Below are 21,826 nucleotides of genomic sequence, written 5' to 3'. Positions count from 1 at the left end.
TTGCGGCCGCCGCCGCCGAAACCCCCGGCCCACCATTGCACCCAAAGTTGCTAGAGCAGAGTTGTATAATATTTGATTGCACCCTTCTTCATGGCGGGCTTGTGATCTTTGCTTGTGATGTCTCGACAATTCGAGGGACATAACGGGTAACAGCCGCCGCGTTCTCGGACTCGAATCTGAGCTCAAAAAATCTCCTGGTCACTGGGCCCAATGTGCCCCGCGGGCCATATTTTGGAGACCAATCCCTTACAAGAACAAAACCAAAAACGTACAGAAGTGTTAAAATTGTCTTTATTATTGTGGTAAGTAAAGATCTATTAAAAATAAGTCTACTAACTTTCTAATGTACCGACAAACCTAATTTCCCAATGGCCGTTGATGGGAGAACAGAAAATAACATTTTCACCACAGAATATCGACAAAAAATAATAATAATATTTTCTTAATCGGGGAACCTAAAGAATGACAGGTCTGGTCGTTTAGATTTACGATTAGAACAATTGATAGCGGAGCAGTGAGATGAAGATTTACATGAGGACGCCATTACAGTGTGGGGGAAGCCCAAAAAAATGCTCAATAAAATGGTGTCGACAATCACACGCGTGATAATACGCGTTTTTCGAGGAGTGGTCTATCTTGCTCCTCTATGATCTTTGGTTCTCGCTGTCCCGCCGCCGGGGGGATGGGCCGAGCGCGGAGAGCGGCGCATGCGCACTGTCCGAGACAGCGCGGGGGGGGGGGACGTGCACGCGCGCTGATGTTGACGTTGACGTCTCCCCAAGCCCCGCCCCCCCGCGGCGGCCGCAGCCCCTCCCCCTCAGCGGCGCGGCGGCGGGAAAGCGAGGATGGGGGGAGACGGGAAACTGGCGACGGCTTTTGGTGCCTTTTCCATCCGCGGCCTCGAGCTGTTGACATCACCCGCGCTCTGGTTGGAGCCGCCGCTGACGTGACGGGGGAGGAGGGGCTATAAATAGCGGCAGCGAGGCGGCGAGTAGTTGAGGTGGAGACTAGCGGCGACTAGTGGAGTTTAGTCGACGTGAGGCGGAGTCTAGTCGACGTGAGGCGGAGTCTAGTCGACGTGAGGCGGAGTCTAGTCGACGTGAGGCGGAGTCTAGTTGACGTGAGGTGGAGTCGAGTCTAGTGGAGTCTAGTCGACGTGAGGTTTAGTTGAAGCGAGGGGTTTAATCGAAGCAGGGTTTAGGTGTGAAATTGATCTGAGGTGAGGTTGAGCTGAGGTGAAGTCTGGTCGAGGTGATTGAGGGTTTAGTTGAGGTAATGTTTAGTCGAGGTGAGGATTTAGTCGAGGTGCGAGGTTTAGTTGAGGACGTTTAGTCGAGGTGCAGTTTAGTGAGTTGAGGTTTAGGTGTGAGGTGAAGTTTAGTGAGGTGTGAGGTTTAGTTGAGGTGAAGCTTAGTCAAGGTGAGGTTTCGTAGTGAGGTGTGAGGTATCGTGGAGGCAAGGGGTTTAGTCCAGGTGTAGGTGTGTAGGTGAGGAGAAGTGAGCGTAGGTGAGGTGAGGAGAAGTGGGTGTCTGAGCTCAGGAAGGGAGAGCGAGGAGCTGCTGAAGGAGACGAGACCATGTCTGGGACGCAGGGTTCAGAGGTCAGACTCCAGGGAGCTTTGACATGGAGAGCGAGCGGGCAGAAGATGCCGGATAATGTCCTCTCGGGGGCTGGGAACGGGGAAGATGCTGCTGCTCCTTCTCAGACCATCACAACCCCAGGGATTGGTGTCAGTGAGGAGTGGATCACTGACATTAATATTGATCTGGGACTGAGGCCATTCAGACCATCTCCCTCATCCTTCTAGTTGTCTGTCTCCATCTGGCAACTTTCCCCAGCTGTGAGGAAAGAATATTAACCTGAAACATTCACTCTGTTTCTCCCTCCACAGATGTTGCCTGGTTTGCTGAATATCTCTGACAATTTATTCTTGTTTACAACCGTGGTTTTGCAGCAGCCACTGGGTGCTGCTCCTGACTTCAGTGTGGGGGAAGCCCATGATAGTCACTGTCTTCATTGCCACAAATGTAGACACTGATGTCTGTTGGCTGGAAGCTGCAATCTTGAATCTTAATGGGTAACATTTTGGGTCTGGACCTTTCAGGCTGATCACGCCCGACCTGCACTTTAAATGCAGTTTCCTCTCTTACTGTGATATGGTTTATGACTTCTTGGAATCAATAATGTTTTGATCTTGCTGGAATGCAATTAACAGCTGATTTATTTCAACCCGAGAAAAAAAACTCACTATATTCTGAGTGAAGAAATATTTCATTTATTTCCAGAAGAAGTTGCCCTTTAATTTTAAGTTCTGATCCTTTATTCTGGAATTGTCCTGTATTAAATAAAAAAATGATATTTTAAAATCTGTTTTGGAATTAATGTCTGATGATTACAGATTATGCACCAAAGTGTATCAGGTACAATGTTTGTTTTTCCAGGATTCTGACCATTTCAACGACATTGCTGGCTATTTTTCCAAGGAAGCGTTTGAAGAACTAATGGACTGGGAGAAGGTCCGTTATAAGAACATGAAACGGAATTATGAAGCCATGGTTGCCATTGGTTTGTACAAAATATTATATGTATTTTTTTCCTTTTTGCCATTTTCTAATGATGCATGCTGACATGAGTTTTTTTCCCCACATAAAAACTAAATAGATACAGTGGCTTGCAAAAGTATTCATACCCCTTGAACTTTTCCACATTTTGTTACGTAACAACCACAAACGTAAATGTATTTTATTGGGATTTTATGCAATAGACCAACACAAAGTGGTGCATAATTGTGAAGTGGAAGGAAAATGATACATGGTTTTCAAATTTTTTTACAAATAAAAAACTGAAAAGTGTGGCGTGCAAAAGTATTCAGCCCCCCTGAGTCAATACTTTGTAGAACCACCTTTCGCTGCAATTACAGCTGCAAGTCTTTTGGGGTATGTCTCTACCAGTTTTGCACATCTAGAGACTGAAATTTTTGCCCATTCTTCTTTGCAAAATGGCTCAAGCTCAGTCAGATTGGATGGAGAGCGTCTGTGAACAGCAATTTTCAAGACATGCCAGAGATTCTCAATTGGATTTAGGTCTGGACTGACTGGGCCATTCTAACACATGAATATGCTTTGATCTAAACCATTCCATTGTAGCTCTGGCTGTATGTTTAGGGTCATTGTCCTGCTGGAAGGTGAATCTCCGCCCCAGTCTCAAGTCTTTTGCAGACTCTAACAGGTTTTCTTCCAAGATTGCCCTGTATTTGGCTCCATCCATCTCCCCACCAACTCTGACTAGCTTCCCTGTCCCTGCTGAAGAAAAGTATCCCCACAGCATGATGCTGCCACCACCATGTTTCACAGTAGGGATGGTGTGTTCAGGGTGATGTGCAATGTTAGTTTTCCGCCACACATAGCGTTTTGCATTTAGGCCAAAAACTTCAATTTTGGTCTCATCTGACCAGAGCACCTTCCTCCACATGTTTGCTGTGTCCCCCACATGGCTTGTGGCAAACTGCAAACGGGACTTCTTATGGCTTTTTTTTAACAATGGCTTTCTTCTTGCCACTCTTCCATAAAGGCCCGATTTGTGGAGTGCACGACTAATAGTTGTCCTGTGGACAGATTCTCCCACCTGAGCTGTGGATCTCTGCAGCTCCTCCAGAGTTACCATGTCTGCTTCTCTGATCAATGCTCTCCTTGCCCGGCCTGTCAGTTTAGGTGGACGGCCATGTCTTGGTAGGTTTGCAGTTGTGCCATACTCTTTCCATTTTCGGATGATGGATTGAACAGTGCTCTGTGAGATGTTCAAAGCTTGGGATATTTTTTTATAACCTAACCCTGCTTTAAACTTCTCCACAACTTTATCCCTGACCTGTCTGGTGTGTTCCTTGGGCTTCATGATGCTGTTTGTTCACTAATGTTCTCTAACAAACCTCGGAGGCCTTCACAGAACAGCTGTATTTATACTGAGATTAGATTACACACAAGTGGACTCTATTTACTAAATAGGTGACTTCTGAAGGCAATTGGTTGCACTGGATTTTATTTAGGGGTATCAGAGTAAAGGGGGCTGAATACTTTTGCACGCCACACTTTTCAGTTTTTTATTTGTAAAAAAATTTGAAAACCATGTATAATTTTCCTTCCACTTCACAATTATGCGCCACTTTGTGTTGGTCTATCACATAAAATCCCAATAAAATACATTTACGTTTGTGGTTGTAACGTGACAAAATGTGGAAAAGTTCAAGGGGTATGAATACTTTTGCAAGCCACTGTATGCTTTCTGAGCCAGGTCCTCGGTTAGATCCTTCCATTTCATCAACTATGGGTCGGTATTCAACACTATCATCCCCTCCAAATGACCAATAAGGTCCAATACCTGGTTCTCTACCTTCCTTTGCAACTGGATACTAGAGAGAGAGAGGGAAACTCTGGTTGAGTGGTGCGGCAACAATAACCTCTAGCTGAACTCGTAACAAACTTGTACAGATGTACTGCAGAAAGTATCCTGACTGGTTGCATCTTGGCCTGCTAAGGCAATCCAATGCACAGGAATGCTAGAGGCTGTATGGTGGGGTGAACTCAGCCCAGTCCATCACAGGCACACTTCTCCCCACCATCAATAGTATCTACATGAGAACCCACCTCAAGAAGGTGGCAGCGGTCATCAAGGTTCCCATTCATCCGGGCCATTCTCTCATCTCGCTGCTACAATCAGGTAGGAGGTACTGAAGCCTGAAGTCCCACACCAACAGTTTCAGGATCTGCTACTTTCCTACAACTATATTCTTGAATCCATTTGTGCAATCCAAATGCAACCGTAATTCGTTTTGCAATACCATGGACTTTTCATAACAACATGATTTGACTGATGTCTTGTAGATTTACACAGTCCTCTCGTAACAGTCTTACAGATTTACTGTATAATTAATGTTTTATGTTTATCCGTCTTGTATCTACATCGTACATACATACAACACTAAACTTGACATAATTTGGAAAAATTGGGATCGGGATCAAACAAGCCGGTGTCATCACTTGTACAATACAATACAATACAATTCAATTTATTGTCATTTGGACCCCTTGAGGTCCAAACGAAATGCCGTTTCTGCAGCCATACATTACAAACAAATAGACCCAAGACACAACATAATTTACATAAACATTCATCACATTGCTGTGATGGAAGGCCAAAAAAACTTTTCTCTCCACTGCACTCCCCCCCCCCCCCCCCCCCCGATGTCAGAGTCAAAGTCAAAGCCCCCGGCGGGCGATGGCGATTGTCCCGTGGCCATTAAAGCCACGCCGGGTGATGCAAGGTCGCACACCGGGTTCTTGATGTTAGAGCCCCCGGCGTGCGCTCGCAGTCCCGCGGCCATTCCAAGCCGCGCGGGGCGGTGATGTAGACCCCGCTCCAGGAGCTCTTCAACCCCGCAACTCGGGCGGGAGAAGTCGCCGTTGCGGGAGCCCTGAAAAGCGGACTCCCTCCAGGGACCCGCGGGCTCCCGGTGCCGTCCGCCAAACCCGCAGTTGCAGCCACCGAATCTCCGGGGGTCGGGTCGCAGCAGCGTCCACCACAGCTCCACCCGCTCTGGACTCGGCCAGCTCCGCGACGGTGAGGTGAGTAGTCGGCACCACAGACCCCGGTCTTCCTGTTGGAGGCCGCTCCTCGTTGCAGCCCCAACGACAACGGAGACCTGACAAAGAAAAGGTCGGGCCTCCCGTGCAGGGAGAGATTTAAAAGTTACCCCCTCCCACCCCCACCCCCCCACACACATACCCCAACAAAAAATAACAAAAACTACATAAAAACATAGACATAAAATAATAAAAACGCAGACGGACTGCAGAGGCCGCTGCTGACGAAAGTCGCGCCACCCACCGGTTGCATGCCTGAGACTGAGTTATTCCAGCACTTTGTGTTTTATCCTTGAAGTTCCTCTTATATTTTGCAGTTTGCCATCTTTCCCTTCACTCTATCTTTTGTACTTGTGATGTATTTGTATGATTTGATTGGATAACATGTAATTTAAAGCTTTTCACTACTGCATACACGTGACTACAATAAACATAAACCGACGGCTATCCTGTAAAATCCTGCAAATTAATTGACAGGATTAAGTAAACCATAGGCATTGGTTTCTCCCAGATTAACGAAGTGGCATCAAGGCTCAAGATGTTGTAGAATGCAGTAAATGCTTTATGGCAGCCCTTTATGAAAATGTAACAGCATAATTAATTTGTGGGAATCCTTGATCGATGGCTGTTCAAAATGGAGGAGCACAACCTGGAATGCCCTTTGAACCCGGTCTCTTCAGGAAATCAAACAGTGACAAAAACATCCTGTCCCCAACCTCATAAGCCATTCACTCATAAAGACATTCAGCAGCAGAATCTTTACCTTACTCCAAGACCTACAGAATCAATTCTCTCACAACTGACAGAGATGGAATGGGAGCAGTTATCCTCGACACCAAGAGAATGCTCATAAACAAGGGATATCAAAGTGGACATTGAAATATATCTCAACATCCCTGGAAGAGATCCACAACACTCAAGAAGCTTGGCACTCTTCATTCAAAAGTACACTGCTTTCACCAGCCTGAAATGCAATGTTTACTATCTCCATAATGCACTGGAGTTTTTGTGGTAAAACCTCTTTAATAACATATCCCTAACCTGTGGCCTCTACACCATAAAGGTTGAGGGCAATAGGTGTATGGGAGCACCACATCCTCCACGTTCTGCTCCATGTAACACAAGGGGCAATTTGGAAAGAACAGGAAATGCCAGCTCTGCCTGTGATGCCCTCGTTCTTTAGATCAATAAAGAAATGTCTGAAAGATAATGTTTAGAATTAAATGTTGCTGTATCTGTTCCTGCCCTCATTGTTATGTGCACGCACACTGGTCATTGGAAAATTGGAAAGGTCCCAAGACATAAACTCCTGCCTGAAATATTAATGCCGTGCAAATTCAAGGTGTGTCAACCCGTAGGATTTGTAATGCCACTTTTGATGAAATGAGCACACCCAGCAGACTTGTGATTAGTCGCAGATTATTGGCAGCAGGATATGTACAGTTTTGCTTCTCATGACTATTTCCTCCTGGTGAGCTTCCTCACCAATATTCAAAAATTCCCATCAGTGATCTCAAATTGGACTAACTTTACAATCAATACCAAAGCCTGATGTCATTCAGACGATGGTGACCATGGATAACACAAACCCATAGACATTGGGGCCCAGTTATGCTTTTTAATGTTGCAACTAGTCACAGTCCTGGAATCAGAGATTGGACAAAGGTCAATGTTCCCATTGATGAAGAGGTGTATTGTCCTGGTTGTTCATTATTCAATCCATTTACCCAACCATGGCACAAAGTGTCACTGTCAGTACAGGCAGCAAGAATGAGCCATTACTTTAAACCTGGAGGAATGGAAAGAAGGATTCTGATCTATTTCACTTCCCACACAGATGTGTGAAACTGAAAGATTGGTCATTGTGATTTCTGACCTGGAAATAGACACATACTCATCCATCATATCCTTCATGCTGGTTGATTATTCTTTAATTTGTGGCCATAACAGATGATGAGCATGTTTTATTTTTCACAGGATTAGACGTACCAAAGCCCGAATTTATGACCAATCGGAGCAGAAGGCGTCCAATCCAAGTATACGAATCTAGCGAGTCAGATGAGGATTGGACACCTAAACTTCTGACAAAAAATCCACAACGTAATTTAAATCTGTTTGAAATATTAAATGCAGTTTTTCAAATATAATTGAATCTAATCAATTTGGCCGTTAGCCTATGGAATCTATTGCAAGAGTGATTTTATTCTTATCTTTGGAGTGGTGGAATATTTGTTAAATTTAATATATTTTTCCAAATGTGTTATTAATTGTACAAATTTTAACAAATTTTTACTTTTGTGATATTTTGCTTATTTTAAATTCAATTACATTAGATATATCCAGAATTTCCAAACTATTGATCCAAAGCAGCACTGATTTGTCACTTTTATTCCCTCAAGGATTCAAAATCTTTAGGCCTTTTAAGAATGAAAATGGCAAGAATTCCAAAAGAAGGCCTGTCATAAAGGTAAGAACAGAACTTATTCCCAGCATAAAGGAGAAGTGAGAATACGCTTTTATGAATTAACAGAGTGTCTCTACATTAGCATTTTATTTTCTACAAGACAGAATTGACTGCTGTTTAGAAAAATTATCATCACTGCTGTGGAGTCAGGTGCTAACATTCGCAAATATATTTTTATTGTTGAAAGTGAGAGAATTGTTCCCACACTTTCCCATATTTGCTGACAATATCAAACTTCATTTCAGAGTACAGTATGAAAGGTGAGAGCTCACTGAAATATTGCACACAAGGCAGTTACTGCTTTTATTAGTAGTTGAGTTGAGTATCTCAGTTAATAATGCGATGGAATAAATAATCAAGAAGTAGAAACTATTTATTTGTGTCCTTATGAATCACAGTTTCAACAAAATGTCTCATCACAGGTCACGTCATATACAGGAGAGGACAAAAGAGATTTGGGAGGCGCCACTGAAGAAACAAAGGAAGGCACAGTGTTGGTTAAAAGAATCAAAAGAGCAACAGGTAATTCTGTTTGTAAAAGTGAAACTCAAAATGAGTGACTCCTGTGCATTACAGTAAATAATTGAGATGAGATAATGACCATCTGACTACCACCATGTCATTTAAATTCAATTCATAGAACATGTTGCATATTATATAACTAACTTCCATATTTTATAGGTCAACCACTTATCTGACTTGAAACAATGTAATTAGGTTTATTTTTGGCTTTCTTTTTCCAGTTGTCTCCACCAGAAAGACATCGGGATCTGCAAGCGAGGAAATGACCAAAGAAACAGAAAAAATAAGTTATAATTTACGAAATAAGGAGAGAATACTTTACACAGAAGAAGGGGAGCTCCATGATGACGATTACCTTTGTACGTCCAAAGTAACCAATCTATTTCTTCAGAGCAATCATATTTCATTAGGAGCATTGTAGTGATGGCATGGTGCATTGGTAGCCAGGGCAATGGTGGAACAATGCAGGCTTTGGTTCAAGAGCACACACTTGTGTTCGCTCATGAACTAATTTTTCTTTTAACATTGATCACAAATATTTGTTATTAACTTCTGGAATTTTGACAGACATTGGAATCTGACATTGATTCCCCAGTAAACTGACAGTGACTGTTTGAAGAAAGTGTGGTTCATGCCCAATTTAGGTAAGGCTCTTTGCTGGATACTTTGGGACATTATAAAGGATGTGAAAGTAGGAGTTGCTTTGAGGATTATTAATATAGGGCTATGATCAGAATGACCAACAAATATCACCAAAAATATTAATCAAATTGTTGTACATAAAACGTTGGAGAAACCCAGTGAGTGAGGCAGCATCTATGGAGCGAAGGAATCGGTGACGTTCGCGTCGAGACCCTCCTTCAGACTGATGTGGGTGGGGGGAGGGGGTTGGGGGCGGGAAAAAGAAAGAAAGAGGCGGGGACAGTGGCCAGTGGGAGAGCTAGGAAGCGGAGGGGAAAGAGGGAGAAAACAAGGACTTCCTGAAATTGGAGAAGTCAATATCCGTACCGCTGGGGTGTAAACTACTTGAATGAGGACATCTCCCATGCCCTGGTTTGGAACACCTCATCCTGGGTGCAGATGCGGTGTAGAGGGAGGAATTGGGAGTAGGGGAGTCCTTACAGGAAGCAGGGTGGGAAGAAGTGTAGTCCAGATAGCCATGGGAGTCAGTGGGTTTATAGTAGATGTCGGTCAGTAGTTTGTTAACGGCGATGGAGATAGTGTGGTCTAGAAACGGTAAGGAGATGTCGGAAATGGTCCAGGTGAATTTGAGTACCGATGGAAGTTAGTGGTGCCTGGCCTCAGCCTTGTAGAGATCAGCGCGCCAAACTACCACGGCATCTCCCTTGTTGGCAGGTTTGATCACCCAGTCTAGGTTGTTGCAGAGTGAGTGCAGAGGGAGGGCTGTACATTCGGGGGGGGAGAGGTTAGAGTGAGACGGGATTGGAGACGTTGAGGCAGTTGATGTCCAGCCGGCTAAAATAAAAAAGGTCTAAAGCAGGTGAATAGCCATGAGGGGGGGGGGGGGTTCAAGAGGAGGGGCTCCGTTGGAGACAGGAGAAGGGGTCATCACTAGGGGGTGAGGACTCCTTCCCATGGAAAAACTCTTGGATGTGGAGGCGACAGAAGAAGAGCTCCATATTGTGGCGGACGCGGAACTCATTGAGGTGGGGACGGAGGGGAACAAAGGTGAGGCTCTGCTGAGAACAGACCGTTCGGTATCAGAGAGGGGGAGGTCAGGGAGGATGGTGAACACACGGCAAGGATGGGGGTTGGGGCCGGAGGAAGGCAGGTGAGTGGACAGACCTCAAACTGTTGTGGTACATTGTGGGAAGAAATATTAAATATTATTCTTTCTTTATCTTCTTGTTTTAACTTTTCATGTTGTGTCATTTTCTGGGTATCTGGTGAGTTGTTTTGCCACCCACCTTCTCATCAGCAGTAATCTTGGAAACATTGTAGGTGCCTTGCACTGACTAAGATATTATCCTGGACTGATCCTTGCCTTAAATAGTTACTATTGTTTACCTACTGTCATAACCTTTCATCTAATTTCCTCATCAAAGACTTTAATAAATCAGTAAATGACAATATCAATTTCTAATTTCACTTTATCACTTATAAGGTCAATGTACATTCCTGTCATTTAAACATGGTTTCCCTGAGGATTCTTTGTTGTGAAGCTACCAGCTAATTCTGTCATGTTCCATAAGATATCCAGAGTCATCTGTGGAAAGAGAAACACAACTAATGTTTGAGGTTTGTTAGAACTTCAATGTCAGATGGTAACACTGTTTTTCTTTCCTTAATTGTTCTCTGAATTGCTGGGAATGTCCAGCATTCGTCTAGAATGCATCGTTTCCAGACTCATTTTAGTTTCAAATTCATCTTCCCACGAATTCAGCATTTTGTTTCCTTTCTATGTGAAGACTGAAGTTGTCCATAAATATATGATTTCCCTTTTGTGAAGTGCTCTATTTCGATGACATTTTTGATTTACCTTCTCTCCTCTATGATCTCATTGAATGGCGGTGCTGGCTCGAAGGGCAGAATTGCTTACTCCTGCACCTATTATCTTTTGTCTATTCCACCACATGATTTCCGGAGCCAAAACTGTTCATCATAGTTGATCTCATGTAAAATTATATTAGTAGGGCCAACAAAGAGCAGGGATTAACGGGTCCCTTTGAGAATAGCAGGCAGTGACTAGTGGGGTACCGCAAGGCTCGGTGCTGGGACCGCAGCTATTTACAATATACATCAATGATTTAGATGAAGGGATTACAAGTAACATTAGGAAATTTGCAGATGACACAAAGCTGGGTGTCAGTGTGAACTGTGAGGAGGATGCTGTGAGAATGCAGGGTGACGTGGGCAGGTTGGGTGGGTGGGCAGATACATGGCAGATGCAGTTTAATGTGGATAAATGTGAGGTTATCCACTTTGATAGCAAAAACTGGAAGGCAGATTATGGTGTCAAGTTGGGAAAAGGGGAAGTACAACGGTATCTGGGGGTCTTTGTTCATCAGTTAATGAAAGCAAGCATGCAGGTACAACAGGCAGTGAAGAAAGCAAATGGCATGTTGGCCTTCATAACAAGAGGAGTTGAGTTTTGGAACAAAGAGATCCTTCTGTAGTTGGGGCCCCAGTGAGACCACACCTGGAGTGTTGAGTGCAGTTTTGGTCTCCAAATTTGAGGAAGGGCATTCTTGCTATTGACGGAGTGCAACGTATGATGACAAGGTTAATTCCCAGGATGGTGGGACAGTCATATGCTGAAAGAATGGAGCTGTACTTCTACACTCTGGAATTTAGAGGGATGTGAGGTGATCTTATTAAAACATGTAAGATTATTAAGGGTTTGGACACGCAAGTGGCAGGAAACATGTTCCCGATGTTGGGGGAGTCCAGAACCAGGGGCCACAGTTTAAGAATAAGGGGTAAGCCATTTAGAACGGAGATGAGGAACTTTTTTTCACAGAGAGTGGTGAGTCTGTGGAATTCTCTGTCTCAGAGGGCAGTGAAGGCCGGTTCTCTGGAAACTTTGTAGAGAGAGCTTTTGAAGATTGCGGAGTCTGGGGATATGGGAAGAAGGCAGGAATGGGGTACTGATTGTGGATGATTAGCAATGATCACATTGAATGGCAGTGCTGGCTTGAACGGCCAAATGGCCTACTCCTGCACCTATTGTCTATCATCAACCTTGTCTTGCAATTGATAAAGTTCAGTTTAGATGCAAACCATGCATTTACTTTTCTGTATGGTCAACTTTATTAAATCTCTTGTCTCTGCCCGGTTAAAGGGTGCATGTTGCATCAGGAGTTAAAATTGGCATGTAACAAAGGTACAACAGCCTGGATATAGGGTGCAAGTTGCATGAGGAGTTAAAATTGGCATGCAACAAAAGTAATGCTACGATGGTTATGGGAGATTTCAATATGCAGGTAGACTGGGAAAATCATGTTGGTACTGGACCCCAAGAAAGGGAGTTTGTAGAGTGCCTCCATGATGGATTCTTAGAGCAGCTTGTACTGGAGTCGACAAGGAGAAGGCAATTCTGGATTTAGTGTTGTGGAATGAACCGGATTTGATAATGGAACTCAAGGTAAAGGAACCATTTGGAGGTAGTGACCATAATATGATACGTTTTAATCTGCAATTTGAGAGGGAGAAGGTAAAATCAGAATGGTCACTATTACAGTTGAACAAATGGGACTATGGAGGCATGAGGGAGGAGCTGGCCAAAGTTGACTGGAAAGGGATGCCAGCAGGGATGACGGTGCAACAGCAATGGAAGGAATTTCTAGGAATAATCCAGAAGGTGCAGGATCATTTCATTCCAAAGAGGAAGAAAGATTCTAAGGGGAGTAAGAGGTGACCGTGGCTGACAACAGAAGTCTAAAAGAGAAGACGTATAACATAGCAAAGATGAACAGGAAGCAAGAGGATTGGCATACTTTTAAAGAACAACAGAAGGTAATTAAAAAGGCAATACGGGAAGAAAAGATGAAGTATGAATGTAAGCTAGCCAAGAATATAAAGGGGGATAGTTAAAGTTTCTTTAGGTATGTGAAGAGGAAAAGATTAGTTAAGACAAATGTGGGTCCCTTGAAGGCAGAAACAGGTGAATATATTATGGGGAGCAAGGAAATGGCAGATGAGTTGAACAGGTACTTTGGTTCTGTCTTCACTAAGGAAGACACAAACAATCGTCCAGACGTACTAGGGAACAGCAGGTCTAGGGTGATGGAGGAACTGAAAGAAATTGAATCTAATGATTTAGATGAAGGAATTAAAAGTAAAATTAAGCCCCTGTCCCACTGTACGAGGTAATTCACGAGTTCTCCTGAGTTTTCCCCTGATTCGAACTCGGAGAATAGACGATAGGTGCAGGAGTAGGCCATTTGGCCCTTCGAGCCAGGACCGCCATTCAATGTGATCATGGCTGATCATCCACAATTAGTATCCTGTTCCTGCCTTCTCCCCATGTCTCCTGACTCCGCTATTTTTAAGAGCCCCATCTAGCTCTCTCTTGAAAGCATCCAGAGAACCTGCCTCCACCACCCTCTGAGGCAGAGAATTCCACAGACTCACAACTCTCTGTGAGAAAAAGTGTTTCTTCGTCTTTGTTCTAAATGGCTTACCCCTTATTCTTAAACTTTGGCCCCTGGTTCTGGACTCCCCCAACATCGGGAACATGTTTCCTGCCTCTTGCGTGTCCAAACCCTTAACAATCGTATATGTTTCAATGAGATGCCCATTCATCCTTCTAAACTCCAGAGTGTACAAGCCCAGCTGCTCCATTCTCTCAGCATATGACTGTCTAGCCACCCCTGGAATTTAGCCTTATAAGCCTACGCTGGGCTCCCTCAATAGCAAGAATGTCCTTCCTCAAATTAGGGGACCAAAACTGCACACAATACTCCAGGTGTGGTCTCACTAGGGCTCTGTTCAACTGCAGAAGGACCTCTTTGCTCCTATATTCGATTCCTCTTGTTATAACGGCCATTCGCTTTCTTCACTGCCTGCTGTACCTGCATGCTTACTTTCATAGACTGATGTACAAGGACCCCCGGATCCCGTTGTACTTCCCCTTTTCCCAACTTGACACCATTTAGATAGTAATCTGCCTTCCTGTTTTTGCTACCAAAGTGGATAACCTCACATTTATCCGCATTAAACTTCATCTGCCGTGTATCTGCCCACTCCCCCAACCTGTCCAAGTCACCCTGCATTCTCATAGCAAATGTCCGTAGCGGGTCTGTAGGAATTCGTGGATGTCTCGTTACGGCTCGTAATGGTAACGGTAGGTACTCAGGAATTTCATCCGGTGACTCATGACCTTTTTTCATCCGTGTAAAAAATATCCACGAGTAAAAAAATACTCGTGATGAAAAAAAGTGTTATTTTCTATACCTACCGTTAGCATTACAAGCCGCTATGAGACATCCACGAACTCCTACTGACCCGCTACGGACATTCTCCGAGTTCGAATCGGGAAAACTCAGGAGAACTCGTGAATTACCTCGTACAGTGGGATAGGGACTTTAGCAAATTTGCAGATGACGCAAAGCTGGGTGGCAATGTGAACTGTGAAGAGGGATCTGTGAGGCTGCAAGGTGACTTGGATAAGGTGGGTGAGTGGGCAGGTGCATGGCAGATGCAGTTTAATGTGGATAAATGTGAGGTTATCCACTTTGGTCGCAAGAACAAGAAGGCAGATTATTATCTGAATGTTGTCAGATTAGGAAAAGTGTCAGGAAAAGGGGAAGTGCAATGAGACCTGGGTGTTCTTGTACAATAGTCACTGAAAGTAAGTATGCAGGTACAGCAGGCAGTGAAGAAAGCTAATAGTAAGATTAAACGGGATGTGGTCTATAGGTACGTCCATTCTTTTAGCCGTCGGCGTGGATGCTGCTCTGGTGGAATAAAATTTGTACATGTTAATGTTTATCACAGCAGTTTTTAGCACCTGCTTGAGCCATCTCGCAATGGTTTGGCTCGTCACCCGACCACAAGGTTTTTTATGACTGACCCACAAGGCTTTTCATCTCCCTCGAATATTTTGGTTGTGTCTATTTAGGATAGTAGGTGGGTCATGGCACATAACCGTGGTTCTGGTGGGTAAACCCGGAATTCCACGACTGGATTAGGTGCTCCTGGTCTGCTCTGTTTGACCGTTCCCTGGACAACGACAGAGATCGGGTCTGGAGCTGTGAACATGGTGTCCAGTCGCAATAGGTGTAGTGACTGGACCCTCTGTGCAGCTACAAGTGCCATCAACATGTGTGTTTTGAGTATAGATGGTTTCGGGTTGAGGGATCTGGCTGGTGGGCATCCCCTGAGGTATGTCAGGACAACACTGACATCCCATATCTGGGTGTGCCTTGGTCTAGGGTTTAGAGTTGTGAATACCCTTCATAGATTGACCACCAGCTGGTGGGACCCCATGGCCTGTTGTCCTGGAGCTGGTTTTGAAATAGACAGGCAGGGCAATTCTAGCTGTGTTGACGGCTCTGTAGCTGGTCCTTCATCGTGGTGAAGGTTCACCAGGAATTCCAGTACGTTGGTAACTGTAGCGGTTGAATAGGTGGTCCCTGTATCCAAGCAGTACTTCTCCCATTTTTTGATGCTGGACAAGTGCTGTTTTCCAGTGGATGTTCGGAGGGATGCTGACATGGTGTCGACGGTTTGTTATGATAATCCCAGTCCCAGAGTGGTTTGTGCAGAATCTGCAACCCAGGAGTTTGACTCTTCTCATGGCAGGGGGGCTTGTGCCCGACACTGGGTGTTAATAACTCTGGTTCACTGGGGAATACCATCGGTTTCAACAACCATGTCATGGAGTATTGGGAACCATTGCGGTGTAGGCCAGTCGGGTACTTCAAAATACCTGAAGCAGAGTCCATTTGTACTGTGCGTAGTCCCCGACTGAGGAGGCAGAAGGGAGGAAATGCATAGAAAAAGAATTTCCCCAATCCAGTGCGAACGCATCTACCGCTGCTGCCTCAGCTCTGGTTCCCAAGCAACATACATAGGTACCTGGTGATTTAGCCTTGATGCAAATAAATCGATATCTGGCGTGCCATATTGCTTGATAACTTTTGTGAAACATTTTTTGGGGTTTTTAACATCTATTCGATGTTGTCATTGATTTTTATGCGACCTGGTGTCTGCCACTGTGTTTAGCGTACCTGGCAGGTAAGTTACTGATAGCCAAATATGTCTTTGGACACACCATTGCCAATTGTGTTGACCAACTTGTCGCATGATACCGAATTTTTGCCGTCCATATGGTTAATGTAGGCCACCACCGTAGTATTATCTATTTATAACCGTACATGCAAGTGATGCATATTTATGCATATGCTTTAACCATAAATTCACGCAAACATCTCTAGATAATTAATGCCCAGTGTAAGTGGTAACGATGATTCTGGGTAGTCCATCTACTATGACGTAGGGTTAGTGATAATAATAGGCTGAAAAACTATGTCTAACGTTTTATGCCCACCACTGTCGTTCTGATATTACTTTAGTGGGTAACTTCATGAAATGATCAATAATGACCTGTATGTCGTTATTTGGTACAAAGGTCCGAATTATGTAGCCGGAATGCTGCTACCATATTCCCAATTACTCTGTTACTTGTCGAGTAGTTGGTAGTTTGTTGACTATTAAATTGTTGCATGATTGTGCCAATTCAACTATTTTGTCTCTTGGCAATGTTACAGTCACGTAGACTGAATTAATTGTGAAGCCCAAGTAGTCTATGATGGAGGATGGCTTCAACTGAGATTTATCTGGATGTAAGACAACCCCAAGATTTCGAATAACTGTTTGATAGCTGAACAGCTAACATAGTCAAATTCATGGTCTTGCCTACCATTTAGGATATCATCAAGATATGCCATGACAATATGTTTTTGTCTTCTAAATATTGCCAGAGCTGGTTTTAGTGTCTGGGTGACACTCTTGGGCTGACTTTAAACTGCTATAGCTGCCCCATCCAGGTAAATTTCAGGTATCTGCGATGATCCCTGTGAATGGTACTAAATAGTAAACATCTTAAGATAAATGCTTGCCATGAAGTATCCTTTGGAAATTAGTTGTTTGGCAGTAACAACCGGTTCCATTTTGAAATGTATATACTTAACAAACATATTTAGTGAAGTTAAGTCAATGATGATGCGACATCCACCATCTTTTGGGTTTAGTGAATATATTTGATACGAATTGCAAGGGTTCAGGTTTTCCCATGATACCCTTTGTAATTATTCTCACCAGTTCAGCTTGTCCCTCTGTTTGTTTAACGGAGGGGAAAATTACCCTCTGGGTGAATGTTGACACTGGTGGCAATTTTTCTAGTATGAATTGTATTTTGTATCCACTAAAGCCATTGAGTATATACTGATCACTTCTAATAGACTCCCGTGCTTCTTAAAACAGGTGTAATCTCTCCCCTGTTAGTATTACCTATTTTCTATACGTTGGTAGGAACCAGACCCACCTACCTCCATGGTTATGGGTATTCTTCTGTTTCCTGCCGATCCAACGAGTCTGCACGTTGTGTAACGTGGCGGTGATGTTGGGGTATGGCACATTTTCCATGGGGCCTGCTTTGGGCCATAGCCTAAAAGGCTTCCGGGATTGGCATGCAGGCCCCAAGCTTTCACCAGTACCATGAGGTAGCCCCTCCTGGTGGACGCGTTAGAGGTACTGCTGACTGGTTTACGTGTGGTGCTCATTCCAGACCCTGCCCTCTGCGCCGAATTTTTGGACACTTCGTCCAGTTTTTTAGGCTTGGTTTGGTAACTTGGCCAGACAGCAGGATCTGTGGTTGTGAGGTCGGCGTTCTCACAGTCCTGGAACAATGTTTTGATTTGAGGGCAGGTTTTTATAACTTCCTGAGAAGTTGCGGAGCACTGCGAACAGTAGGGTCAGGTGTTTTGCCATACTACCGTGAACCTCTGGAATGAGCATGCGAAATGATAGCCGACGTCAGGAATATCAAATTCATTTTGAGATATTTGGCTTTTTTAAAAGCGATGCTCAATGTACCCTCCAATAATGGTGAGCACCATGAGTAAATGGAATTTAGGGGAAGCGTGATGAAATCCAACGCCTCATGACTACCTGTCTTGGAGATTTTTGAAAGAACAGGTAGTAAGCTGACCATCAGTTGAGACTGAAAGGCCATCTCGCTAGTGGTGGATCCACATAGCTGCCGCACCCAGCAGCTCTTCCTGATCCTGTACCTCAAGCATACTCCCGATGTTGTTCAGCCAGTGACCCTCTTCTTGACCAGCCCAGCCCTGGTCGCCATCAATCCCTCGACAAGGGAGATGGCCAGTGCTGTAGGCACTGGAGTGGGAGTGTTAGCTCCCTTGGCGGACTTGCCCCTGCTCCTGAGGCAGTCTCGCTGGAGTTTTTAGCTCCATGACCTTCCACTGGCTTGGAGAGACAGACATTCTTGTTTCTTCCCTGTCTGTCTCCAGCCTGAGTTCCTGACCGTTTTCGAGGCAGCATTTCAGCGGTTTCCGGGCGGCGAGTCTCCTTGTCGGGAGTCTGCAGGGGTGCCGGCCAGATTTTAAATTTCCCTCCAGTCCGCTGCTGTTGGTCAGACAGCTGTTTAGCGGACTGGGCATCAGCGCAGCACCCGTGTCTGTGGACCGCAGCGTGTGCGGTCCCGTTGCCGCCTCTCCCCCCTCCACTGTCGGCTCCCCCTGGAGTCGAATGGGGGCCGCTCTCTGTTGCTCTGCTCTCCCTGGAGCAAACACAAAAGCAAAGACCAACTTTACTTTGAAGGTAAGTACTTACCTAACGTTCCTTTCCTTCAGGCTCGTAGCGGGAGCGCCTGACTCCCGCTGCCGCTGTTGCACTGCTGGCGTAATGCCGCGCCTGCGCACTGAGCGGGTTCTTCACGTAGTCACTCACGTGACTCCGAAGTAAAATAGCATGTTGAGCTTCATAATAGACAATATGTGCAGGAGTAGGCCATTTGACCCTTCGAGCCAGCACTGCCATTCACTGTGATCATGGCTGATCATCCACAATCTGTGCCCCATTCCTGCCTTCTCCTCATATCCCTTGAGTCCGCTATCTTTAAGAGTTTTATCTAACTTTCTCTTGAGAGCATCCAGAGACTCGGCCACCACTGCATTCTGAGGCAGAGAATTCCAGATTCACAACTCACTGGGTGATAAGTTTAATGCGTATAAGTGTGAAGCTATCCACTTTGGTAACAAAAACATAAAGGCAGATTACTATCTAAATGGCGTCAAGTTGGGAAAAGGGGAAGTACTACAGGATCTGGGGGTTCTTGTACATCACTCACATAGCGGAGTCAGGGGATATGGGGAGAAGGCAGGAACGGGGTACTGATTGGGGATGATCAGCCATGATCACATTGAATGGCGGTGCTAGCTCGAAGGGCCGAATGGCCTCCTCCTGCACCTATTGTTTATTGTCTAAATGGCTTTTCCTCATCTCCATTTTAAATGGCCTACACCTTATTCTTAAATTGGTTCTGGACTCCCCGAACATCGGGAACATGTTTCCTGCCGAGAGGATTTGAGTTTAGTGGCAAAGAGGTCCTTCTGCAGTTATACAGGTCCCTGGTGAGACCACACCTGGAGTATTGTGTGCCGTTTTGCTCTCCTAATTGGAGAATGTTCGGGGAGTCCTGAACCAGGGGCCACAGTTTAAGAACAAGGGGTAGGCTATTTAAAACTGAGATAAGGAAAAACGTTTTCACCCAGAGTTGTGAATTTATGGAATTCTCTTCCTCAGAAGGCAGTGGCGGGCGATTCACTGGATGCATTCAAGAGAGAGTTAAATAGAGCTCTGAGGGCCAGCGGAGTCAAGGGATACGGGGAGAAGGCAGGAACGGGGTAGTGATTGTGGATGATCACCCTTGATCACATTGAATGTCTCGAAGGGCCAAATGGCCACTCCTGCACCTATTGTCTATGTCTATGGTCTTAATTCATCTGCCTGGTTACAAATGCTTCATTAGTTCACATAATAGACTTTTATCCTTCAACACACATTTTTTTTTTTTTTTTTTTTTTTTTTTTTTTTTAATATTTTATTTTATAAGAAGTAAGTACAGTCATATGGCACCAAAGTGCCTAATATATATTTTCATAATACATTTTATGTACAACTTCTTTTTTTTTTTTTGTTACACTGAAAAAAGATTAGAATAAGAAAAAGAAGTTAGATAGTAAAGGATAGAAAGATGTGAAATATATAGTGTGTGAAAAAAGAAAACGAGTAAATGAAAAAAGTTGAGAGAGAGAATAGAGAGAAGAAAAGAAAAAAAGAGGAGATCATTATTTATAGTCTTGACCAACCCTCGTCCAGTCCTGAAACAGTTATTTTTTACAATTGTGTTGCACCATATGATTCCAAAAAAACGACGAATGGAGACCAACTCGTTATGAATTGGTCTGATTTATCCATTAGGAGGAATCGCATTTCCTCAAGATGAGCGATGTCCAACATACTTGCAATCCACATTTTAAGCGTTGGTATTGATGTACCCTTCCAAAATTTAAGAATTAATTTTTTTGCTATTATTAAACCATAGTTAAGGAATAGATTTTGAGATGTGTTCAATTTATTCCCATCTTCCATTACGCCAAATATAATCATTTCAGTATTAGGTTCCATTCTTGTCTTGAATAATTTGTAAATATTTCAAAAATATCATTCCAAAATCTATAAAGTTTTATGCAGGAGACTAAGGAGTGTGTTATAGTTGCCTTTTGGGCTAGACATTTATCACAAGTGGCGGATATATTTGGATAAAATTTGTTCAATCTTGTTTTTGAGTAATATAATCTATGTACAATTTTAAATTGAATTAAATTATGTCTTACATTAATTGAACATTTGTGAATATATATCAGGTATTTTTCCCATTTAACCTTCGTAATTTTTATCATTAGTTCCCGTTCCCACTCTTCTCTAAGTACCTCTGTCGATGGTAGGTCTATATTTAGAATACTATTATATAAATATGATATTAATTTTTGTGAGTCAGCTTCAATATTCATTGCCTCTTCCAATAAGTCAGGAGTTACTTTTTGATATCCTTGTATATATTTTTTCACGAAATCGCAAATCTGAAGATATTTAAAATATTGGTTGTTTTTCAATTTAAATTTTAATTGTAATTGTTGGAATGATAGTAAGTTTCCCATTTCATACATATCCCCGATCCTTCTAATTCCGAGACTTTCCCATTGGTTATATGTCTTATCAATAAGAGATGGTTTAAATAAAGGGTTATTCGCTATTGGCATTAACAGTGATAGATTTCTTAATTTTAAAGATAATTTTATTTGTTTCCAAATTCTTATTGTACCATATATAATTGGGTTCTTCTTATATATTGTGTTATTCAGTTTTTTTGGGGAGAAGAGGATCGTTCCTATATTACTAGGATGGCAATCCTCCTTCTCCATTTTTATCCATTCTGTCTGTTGGGTAGCACTATCCAACCAATAAATCATATTCTTAATATGCACTGCCCAGTAATAATACATAAAATTCGGAAGTGAAAGTCCCCCGACCTCTTTTGGTTTACATAAGTGTTTTTTTGTGATTCTATGTGATCTATAGTCCCAAATATAATTAGTAATATTAGAGTCTAATTTAAAAAAAAAGTATTTTGGTATATATACCGGTATAGAT

General features: G+C 43.5%; 1 protein-coding gene across 1 annotated transcript; it reads left to right on the top strand.

Annotated features, from left to right (window-relative positions):
- Positions 1-1,924: 1,924 nt before the first annotated feature.
- LOC116982237 (probable histone-lysine N-methyltransferase PRDM7) lies at positions 1,925-8,196 on the top strand. Its single transcript, XM_033035523.1, has 3 exons — positions 1,925-2,566; positions 7,615-7,737; positions 8,037-8,196. Exons 1-3 carry the CDS (start codon positions 2,383-2,385, stop codon positions 8,141-8,143), a joined length of 414 nt encoding a protein of 137 aa, XP_032891414.1. The 5' UTR covers positions 1,925-2,382; the 3' UTR covers positions 8,144-8,196.
- Positions 8,197-21,826: the final 13,630 nt, after the last annotated feature.

Source organism: Amblyraja radiata, chromosome 16 (assembly GCF_010909765.2).
Source record: "Amblyraja radiata isolate CabotCenter1 chromosome 16, sAmbRad1.1.pri, whole genome shotgun sequence".
NCBI lineage: Eukaryota > Metazoa > Chordata > Chondrichthyes > Rajiformes > Rajidae > Amblyraja > Amblyraja radiata.
The sequence above is the reverse complement of the archived record's forward strand: the minus strand, read 5'-3'. Positions and strand labels throughout refer to the sequence as shown.